The sequence below is a fragment of the Sebastes fasciatus genome, chromosome 1, assembly GCF_043250625.1.
Source record: "Sebastes fasciatus isolate fSebFas1 chromosome 1, fSebFas1.pri, whole genome shotgun sequence".
In the NCBI taxonomy this organism is placed as follows: Eukaryota; Metazoa; Chordata; class Actinopteri; order Perciformes; family Sebastidae; genus Sebastes; species Sebastes fasciatus.
The window spans coordinates 46614526-46625433 of NC_133795.1; the positions used below are offsets into that span (position 1 = coordinate 46614526).

The 10908-nt window shown below is 38.6% G+C and overlaps 1 protein-coding gene across 4 annotated transcripts in view; it reads right to left on the reverse strand.

Annotated features, from left to right (window-relative positions):
* LOC141776405 (coagulation factor X) overlaps positions 1-10645 on the reverse strand; it is a 28272-nt gene extending 17627 nt beyond the window's left edge. Inside the window, exons 1-5 of one of the 4 annotated variants that reach the window (XM_074649955.1) lie at positions 10190-10636; positions 9984-10099; positions 9601-9773; positions 9472-9496; positions 7099-7212 (exon numbers count right to left, since the gene is read on the reverse strand). In XM_074649955.1, coding sequence (XP_074506056.1) covers positions 7099-7212; positions 9472-9496; positions 9601-9773; positions 9984-10044 — 373 coding nt within the window. In that variant the 5' untranslated portion in view covers positions 10045-10099; positions 10190-10636. Of the gene's footprint in view, positions 1-7098; positions 7213-9471; positions 9497-9600; positions 9774-9983 lie in introns of all 4 variants that reach the window. The other 3 variants (XM_074649966.1, XM_074649976.1, XM_074649944.1) reach the window with 3 other exon arrangements.
* Positions 10646-10908: the final 263 nt, after the last annotated feature.

Genomic DNA, 10908 nt, shown 5'->3' on the forward strand with positions numbered 1-10908 from the left:
TATCTCTATTATTACAGCCAATATCTCCATTATTACAGCCAATATCTCCATTATACAGCCAATATCTCTATTATTACAGCCAATATCTCCATTATTACAGCCAATATCTCTATTATTACAGCCAATATCTCCATTATTACAGCCAATATCTCCATTATACAGCCAATATCTCCATTATTACAGCCAGTGTCTCCATTATACAGCCAACATCTCCAGTATTACAGCCAATATCTCCATTATACAGCCAATATCTCTATTATTACAGCCAGTATCTCCATTATACAGACAATATCTCTATTATTACAGCCAATATCTCCATTATTACAGCCAATATCTCCATTATTACAGCCACTATCTCCATTATTACAGCCACTATCTCTATTATTACAGCCAGTATCTCCATTATACAGCCAATATCTCTATTACAGCCAATATCTCCATTATTACAGCCAATATCTCCATTATTACAGCCAATATCTCCATTATTACAGCCAGTATCTCCATTATTACAGCCAGTATCTCCATTATTACAGCCAATATCTCCATTATTACAGCCAATATCTCCATTATTACAGCCAATATCTCCATTATTACAGCCAATATCTCCATTATACAGCCAATATCTCTATTATTACAGCCAATATCTCCATTATTACAGCCAATATCTCCATTATTACAGCCAATATCTCCATTATTACAGCCAATATCTCCATTATACAGCCAATATCTCTATTATTACAGCCAATATCTCCATTATTACAGCCAATATCTCCATTATTACAGCCAATATCTCCATTATTACAGCCAATATCTCCATTATTACAGCCAATATCTCCATTATTACAGCCAATATCTCCATTATTACAGCCAATATCTCCATTATACAGCCAATATCTCTATTATTACAGCCAATATCTCCATTATTACAGCCAATATCTCCATTATTACAGCCAATATCTCCATTATTACAGCCAATATCTCCATTATACAGCCAATATCTCTATTATTACAGCCAATATCTCCATTATTACAGCCAATATCTCTATTATTACAGCCAATATCTCCATTATTACAGCCAATATCTCCATTATTACAGCCAATATCTCCATTATACAGCCAATATCTCCATTATTACAGCCAATATCTCCATTATTACAGCCAATATCTCCATTATACAGCCAATATCTCCATTATACAGCCAATATCTCCATTATTACAGCCAATATCTCCATTATTACAGCCAATATCTCCATTATTACAGCCAATATCTCCATTATTACAGCCAATATCTCCATTATACAGCCAATATCTCCATTATTACAGCCAATATCTCCATTATACAGCCAATATCTCTATTATTACAGCCAATATCTCCATTATTACAGCCAATATCTCCATTATTACAGCCAATATCTCCATTATACAGCCAATATCTCTATTATTACAGCCAATATCTCCATTATTACAGCCAATATCTCTATTATACAGCCAATATCTCCATTATTACAGCCAATATCTCCATTATTACAGCCAGTGTCTCCATTATTACAGCCACTATCTCCATTATTACAGCCAATATCTCCATTATACAGCCAATATCTCTATTATTACAGCCAATATCTCCATTATTACAGCCAATATCTCCATTATTACAGCCAATATCTCCATTATTACAGCCAATATCTCCATTATACAGCCAATATCTCTATTATTACAGCCAATATCTCCATTATTACAGCCAATATCTCCATTATTACAGCCAATATCTCCATTATACAGCCAATATCTCTATTATTACAGCCAATATCTCCATTATTACAGCCAATATCTCTATTATTACAGCCAATATCTCCATTATTACAGCCAATATCTCCATTATTACAGCCAATATCTCCATTATACAGCCAATATCTCCGTTATTACAGCCAATATCTCCATTATACAGCCAATATCTCTATTATTACAGCCAATATCTCCATTATTACAGCCAATATCTCCATTATTACAGCCAATATCTCCATTATACAGCCAATATCTCTATTATTACAGCCAATATCTCCATTATTACAGCCAATATCTCTATTATACAGCCAATATCTCCATTATTACAGCCAATATCTCCATTATTACAGCCAGTGTCTCCATTATTACAGCCACTATCTCCATTATTACAGCCAATATCTCCATTATACAGCCAATATCTCTATTATTACAGCCAATATCTCCATTATTACAGCCAATATCTCCATTATTACAGCCAATATCTCCATTATTACAGCCAATATCTCCATTATACAGCCAATATCTCTATTATTACAGCCAATATCTCCATTATTACAGCCAATATCTCCATTATTACAGCCAATATCTCCATTATTACAGCCAATATCTCCATTATACAGCCAATATCTCTATTATTACAGCCAATATCTCCATTATTACAGCCAATATCTCCATTATTACAGCCAATATCTCCATTATACAGCCAATATCTCTATTATTACAGCCAATATCTCCATTATTACACCCAATATCTCCATTATACAGCCAATATCTCCATTATTACAGCCAATATCTCCATTATTACAGCCAATATCTCCATTATTACAGCCAGTATCTCCATTATACAGCCAATATCTCTATTACAGCCAATATCTCCATTATTACAGCCAATATCTCCATTATTACAGCCAGTATCTCCATTATTACAGCCAGTATCTCCATTATTACAGCCAATATCTCCATTATTACAGCCAATATCTCTATTATTACAGCCAATATCTCCATTATTACAGCCAATATCTCCATTATTACAGCCAATATCTCCATTATACAGCCAATATCTCTATTATTACAGCGAATATCTCCATTATTACAGCCAATATCTCCATTATTACAGCCAATATCTCCATTATTACAGCCAATATCTCTATTATTACAGCCAATATCTCCATTATTACAGCCAATATCTCCATTATTACAGCCAATATCTCTATTATTACAGCCAATATCTCCATTATTACAGCCAATATCTCCATTATTACAGCCAATATCTCCATTATTACAGCCAATATCTCCATTATACAGCCAAAATCTCCATTATTACAGCCAATATCTCCATTATTACAGCCAATATCTCCATTATTACAGCCAATATCTCCATTATTACAGCCAATATCTCCATTATACAGCCAATATCTCTATTATTACAGCCAATATCTCCATTATTACAGCCAATATCTCCATTATTACAGCCAATATCTCCATTATACAGCCAATATCTCTATTATTACAGCCAATATCTCCATTATACAGCCAAAATCTCCATTATTACAGCTAATATCTCCATTATTACAGCCAATATCTCCATTATTACAGCCAATATCTCCATTATACAGCCAAAATCTCCATTATTACAGCCAATATCTCCATTATTACAGCCAATATCTCCATTATTACAGCCAATATCTCCATTATTATAGCCAATATCTCCATTATTACAGCCAATATCTCCATTATTACAGCCAATATCTCCATTATTACAGCCAATATCTCCATTATTACAGCCAATATCTCCATTATTACAGCCAATATCTCCATTATACAGCCAAAATCTCCATTATTACAGCCAATATCTCCATTATACAGCCAAAATCTCCATTATTACAGCCAATATCTCCATTATTACAGCCAATATCTCTATTATTACAGCCAATATCTCCATTATTACAGCCAATATCTCCATTATACAGCCAATATCTCCATTATTACAGCCAGTGTCTCCATTATACAGCCAACATCTCCAGTATTACAGCCAATATCTCCATTATACAGCCAATATCTCTATTATTACAGCCAGTATCTCCATTATACAGACAATATCTCTATTATTACAGCCAATATCTCCATTATTACAGCCAATATCTCTATTATTACAGCCAATATCTCCATTATTACAGCCAATATCTCCATTATTACAGCCACTATCTCCATTTTTACAGCCACTATCTCTATTATTACAGCCAGTATCTCCATTATACAGCCAATATCTCTATTACAGCCAATATCTCCATTATTACAGCCAATATCTCCATTATTACAGCCAATATCTCCATTATTACAGCCAGTATCTCCATTATTACAGCCAATATCTCCATTATTACAGCCAATATCTCCATTATTACAGCCAATATCTCCATTATTACAGCCAATATCTCCATTATACAGCCAATATCTCTATTATTACAGCCAATATCTCCATTATTACAGCCAATATCTCCATTATTACAGCCAATATCTCCATTATTACAGCCAATATCTCCATTATTACAGCCAATATCTCCATTATTACAGCCAATATCTCCATTATACAGCCAATATCTCTATTATTACAGCCAATATCTCCATTATTACAGCCAATATCTCTATTATTACAGCCAATATCTCCATTATTACAGCCAATATCTCCATTATTACAGCCAATATCTCCATTATACAGCCAATATCTCCATTATTACAGCCAATATCTCCATTATACAGCCAATATCTCTATTATTACAGCCAATATCTCCATTATTACAGCCAATATCTCCATTATTACAGCCAATATCTCCATTATACAGCCAATATCTCTATTATTACAGCCAATATCTCCATTATTACAGCCAATATCTCTATTATACAGCCAATATCTCCATTATTACAGCCAATATCTCCATTATTACAGCCAGTGTCTCCATTATTACAGCCACTATCTCCATTATTACAGCCAATATCTCCATTATACAGCCAATATCTCTATTATTACAGCCAATATCTCCATTATTACAGCCAATATCTCCATTATTACAGCCAATATCTCCATTATTACAGCCAATATCTCCATTATACAGCCAATATCTCTATTATTACAGCCAATATCTCCATTATTACAGCCAATATCTCCATTATTACAGCCAATATCTCCATTATACAGCCAATATCTCTATTATTACAGCCAATATCTCCATTATTACAGCCAATATCTCCATTATTACAGCCAATATCTCCATTATACAGCCAATATCTCTATTATTACAGCCAATATCTCCATTATTACACCCAATATCTCCATTATACAGCCAATATCTCCATTATTACAGCCAATATCTCCATTATTACAGCCAATATCTCCATTATTACAGCCAGTATCTCCATTATACAGCCAATATCTCTATTACAGCCAATATCTCCATTATTACAGCCAATATCTCCATTATTACAGCCAGTATCTCCATTATTACAGCCAGTATCTCCATTATTACAGCCAATATCTCCATTATTACAGCCAATATCTCTATTATTACAGCCAATATCTCCATTATTACAGCCAATATCTCCATTATTACAGCCAATATCTCCATTATACAGCCAATATCTCTATTATTACAGCGAATATCTCCATTATTACAGCCAATATCTCCATTATTACAGCCAATATCTCCATTATTACAGCCAATATCTCTATTATTACAGCCAATATCTCCATTATTACAGCCAATATCTCCATTATTACAGCCAATATCTCTATTATTACAGCCAATATCTCCATTATTACAGCCAATATCTCCATTATTACAGCCAATATCTCCATTATTACAGCCAATATCTCCATTATACAGCCAAAATCTCCATTATTACAGCCAATATCTCCATTATTACAGCCAATATCTCCATTATTACAGCCAATATCTCCATTATTACAGCCAATATCTCCATTATACAGCCAATATCTCTATTATTACAGCCAATATCTCCATTATTACAGCCAATATCTCCATTATTACAGCCAATATCTCCATTATACAGCCAATATCTCTATTATTACAGCCAATATCTCCATTATACAGCCAAAATCTCCATTATTACAGCTAATATCTCCATTATTACAGCCAATATCTCCATTATTACAGCCAATATCTCCATTATACAGCCAAAATCTCCATTATTACAGCCAATATCTCCATTATTACAGCCAATATCTCCATTATTATAGCCAATATCTCCATTATTACAGCCAATATCTCCATTATTACAGCCAATATCTCCATTATTACAGCCAATATCTCCATTATTACAGCCAATATCTCCATTATTACAGCCAATATCTCCATTATACAGCCAAAATCTCCATTATTACAGCCAATATCTCCATTATACAGCCAAAATCTCCATTATTACAGCCAATATCTCCATTATTACAGCCAATATCTCCATTATTACAGCCAATATCTCCATTATTATAGCCAATATCTCCATTATTACAGCCAATATCTCCATTATTACAGCCAATATCTCCATTATACAGCCAAAATCTCCATTATTACAGCCAATATCTCCATTATTACAGCCAATATCTCCATTATACAGCCAAAATCTCCCATTATACAGCCAAAATCTCCATTATTACAGCCAATATCTCCATTATTACAGCCAATATCTCCATTATACAGCCAATATCTCCATTATTATTACAGCCGCATACAGCTAACAGGAAGCTGTCATACAACTTGCAGGGAGCTGTCAGGAAGCTAGCAGGAAGCTATCATACAGCTTGCAGGGAGCTGTCAGGAAGCTAGCAGGAAGCTATCATATGAGCGTGCAGGGCGGTGCGGTCCCGTGCGGTCCCGTGGGTCTGATGAGCGTTCATTATGGCGAGGAAAGTAACTCTGGTTTTAGCTGTTCATTTTACTACTTTTAGGATATCATGATTTAAATGAGGATATTGAAGTGTTCCTACTGGGAAGTGGATTTATATCGTCTGATTTACAGACGTCTCTTTATACGTCCATGGACAGAGACACACTCACTGGTGGTTTCAGTCCAAGATGGCGGCAGCGCTACCGCAGCGCCATCTAGCGGCTGTTGTCAGAAAAGCACCAGAGTTGTATCTCTTTACTTCTAAACTGTTCATCTGGATCTTTAGTTCCTCCAAGCAGTAACCATGGTAACCTGTCTCCCAGCAGTAACCATGGTTACCTGTCTCCCAGCAGTAACCATGGTTACCTGTCTGACCCTCCTGTTGGACCTTTAGCTCCTCCCAGCAGTAACCATGGTTACCTGAGTCGCAGGTCCTGCCGTGGTACTGAGGAGGACAGAGACACAGGAAGTCCCCCCGGTCCAGAGTGCACAGCCCTCCGTTCAGACAGGGGTTGGTCCGACAAGGGTTCAGATCTACGACACACAGGAGAGACACTCGAACACATCACCACTCAGTGATGTCATCAGGTAAAGTGATGACATCACTGACTGATTCTGTAACGACCACTGAGCAGACTAAAGATCGACCTGAGGTCTGTACTACGAAGCAGGGTTTGGCGTTATCGAAGTAACTTCAGGTTTAACTCTGGGTTTTCGTCCTACGAAGCTGGTTCACTTCTTACTGAGGTAGGTCGCCATGGTAACTGATGCTGAACAGCTGACCTGCTCCGGAGCAGGTTATGTTCCAGATAAGAGATCAACTCGTATAAAAGCACCTCCTACTGACCAATCAGAGCTCCGTGTGGTGATTGTATGATAATATTACACACATATGAAGAAGTTACCGTCATAATCAGACTAAACACAACTCAGTTTAAACTGACAGATGCAGGAAGGACAGCTGGATTTATGCTGGGGGTGTTTACCGCTTTGAATTATGTTTTTATTTATATTTTTTAACTTCCTCTTGAGTCCGTTTCAGACCGCCGGAGAGGGGGGGGGGGCGGAGGTGAAGAAGGGGGACGGAGGTGAAGAGGGGGGGGCGGAGGTGAAGAAGGGGGACGGAGGTGAAGAGGGGGGGGCGGAGGTGAAGAAGGGGGACGGAGGTGAAGAAGGGGGACGGAGGTGAAGAGGGGGGGGCGGAGGTGAAGAGGGGGGGGCGGAGGTGAAGAAGGGGGACGGAGGTGAAGAGGGGGGGACGGAGGTGAAGAGGGGGGGACGGAGGTGAAGAAGGGGGACGGAGGTGAAGGGGGTTTAAATAGTCCTAGACGCCACTATTTAATCGTAGGGTATAAAGAAGAGTAATCCATTCATCTTTTACACTCTTAAACACTATTTATATTTAGACGGTCTGTTAATTTACACATTCACACATCTGGAGTTTTTTCTTTTTCCAGCTGTTCTTCCTGCATTTAGCAGCTTGAACTGTTACTGTTAGTCTGATTAAGAGTTTAACTTCTTCGTATTTGTCTAATATAGTTTATTCTTTGTAAAATGTGTCTCTCTGCCTGTCTGTCAGCTGACAGTAGACTAGTCCATGTCTGTGAGTGATTGGTCTGTAGACTAGTCCATATCTGTGATTGGTCTGTAGACTAGTCCATGTCTGTGATTGGTCTGTAGACTAGTCCATGTCTGTGATTGGTCTGTAGACTAGTCCATGTCTGTGATTGGTCTGTAGACTAGTCCATGTCTGTGAGTGATTGGTCTGTAGACTAGTCCATGTCTGTGATTGGTCTGTAGACTAGTCCATGTCTGTGATTGGTCTGTAGACTAGTCCATGTCTGTGAGTGATTGGTCTGTAGACTAGTCCATGTCTGTGATTGGTCTGTAGACTAGTCCATGTCTGTGATTGGTCTGTAGACTAGTCCATATCTGTGATTGGTCTGTAGACTAGTCCATGTCTGTGAGTGATTGGTCTGTAGACTAGTCCATGTCTGTGATTGGTCTGTAGACTAGTCCATGTCTGTGATTGGTCTGTAGACTAGTCCATGTCTGTGATTGGTCTGTAGACTAGTCCATGTCTGTGAGTGATTGGTCTGTAGACTAGTCCATGTCTGTGATTGGTCTGTAGACTAGTCCATGTCTGTGAGTGATTGGTCTGTAGACTAGTCCATATCTGTGATTGGTCTGTAGACTAGTCCATATCTGTGATTGGTCTGTAGACTAGTCCATGTCTGTGATTGGTCTGTAGACTAGTCCATGTCTGTGAGTGATTGGTCTGTAGACTAGTCCATGTCTGTGATTGGTCTGTAGACTAGTCCATGTCTGTGATTGGTCTGTAGACTAGTCCATGTCTGTGAGTGATTGGTCTGTAGACTAGTCCATGTCTGTGATTGGTCTGTAGACTAGTCCATATCTGTGATTGGTCTGTAGACTAGTCCATGTCTGTGATTGGTCTGTAGACTAGTCCATGTCTGTGATTGGTCAGTAGACTAGTCCATGTCTGTGATTGGTCAGTAGACTAGTCCATGTCTGTGATTGGTCAGTAGACTAGTCCATGTCTGTGATTGGTCAGCTTCGTAGGACCGCTTAGCGTGATCTCGTTTGTTCGGGTTAGTGAAGCCGGATAACGAGAAGACATCCTGGGTATGTTGAACTCGCTTCGTAGTACAGACCTCTGGTGGTTCTGTAGGTTCAGATCAGTATCACCGGGTCCAGATGAATCCAGATCAGCGAGGTCACATCTGAATCTGCATCAGCGTGTTTCATCATGTTGATGGTGAGAATACCTACTTGTGTATTTGTACCAGAACTCCAGCTGTGGAACAACACACTCAGAGTGAGTATACGCAGTACTGGGAGTACTTGTACGTACAGTCAGGGTGCTGAGACCTCCGTTTGGACCGCGGCGCCGGTTCTTACCGTCTTCTCTCTGGTCTGGAAGATCTCGGCAGCCTCTTCCTGTGAGCAGATCTCCTCGTGACACTCCCTCTCCAGGTCGCCAGGTAACATCTCCTCCAGGAACAATGAGTTGGCTCGCCGCAGCCGGGAGGACGCACCGAGGATCTGACCCGCCGCCGTACGCTCCAGGAACACTGAGGGTGGACAAAATAACAGAAACAAGAGTGTACAAGTACAAGAGTACACACTGCTGATACTACTAATATGATGTTTATGTGTACAAATAGAAATACAACGTCAGACACAGAATCACCTGAGTACTGATTCTACAAATACTGTGTACTGTACTGCAGTACTAATACTAGCATCATAGAGACATCAACAGGTCCATCAGTCCGTCTCACCTGAACATTCGATCAGTGCCGAGCAGGAGACCAGAGAGCAGAGAGTCCAGGTCAGCAGCATGTCTGTCTGTCCTCAGACCCAAACCTGCTGTGTCTTAATGTCTCCTGTTGTCTCCTGTTGTTTCTTAATGTCTCCCGTCGTCTCTTAATGTCTCCTACTGTCTCCTACTGTCTCTTGATGTCTCCTGTTGTCTCCTGTTGTTTCTTAATGTCTCCTGTCGTCTCTTAATGTCTCCTGTTGTCTCTTAATGTCTACTGTTGTCTCTTAATGTCTCCCGTCGTCTCTTAATGTCTCCTACTGTCTCTTGATGTCTCCTACTGTCTCCTACTGTCTCTTGATGTCTCCTGTTGTCTCCTGTTGTTTCTTAATGTCTCCTGTTGTCTCTTAATGTCTCCTGTTGTCTCTTAATGTCTCCGGCTGTCTCTTAATGCTCCCGTTGTCTCTTAGTGTCTACGGCTGTCTCTTAATGCTCCGTTGTCTCTTAGTGTCTCCTGCAGTCTCTTAATGTCTCCTGTTGTTTCTTAATGTCTCCCGTCGTCTCCTGTTGTCTCTTAATGTCTCCTTCTGTCTCTTAATGTCTCCTGCTGTCTCTTGTGAGGACAGACGGTTGGTGTCGGAGGTAAAATGTTGGACTCCAGCTGATCGATTGATCGTTAACCACAGTTCAAATATTGACAAAGAGACGTCACATCAGCAGCAAAGAGAGGACACAACAAGAGACAAATGTGACCGTCTACATCGTAGTATAATATTATGTAGTACTAGTCGTAGAAATACATTTGACATCTATATGAATTATTTGATGTTATGATGGGTTAGAGGTTTAAATGTGAAATATGTGAATAATAATTGAAAGTCTCAATCAGCAGCTAAACACGACGTTCCCTTTAAAAATATGTTAATCTCAAATATTTATAATTAATA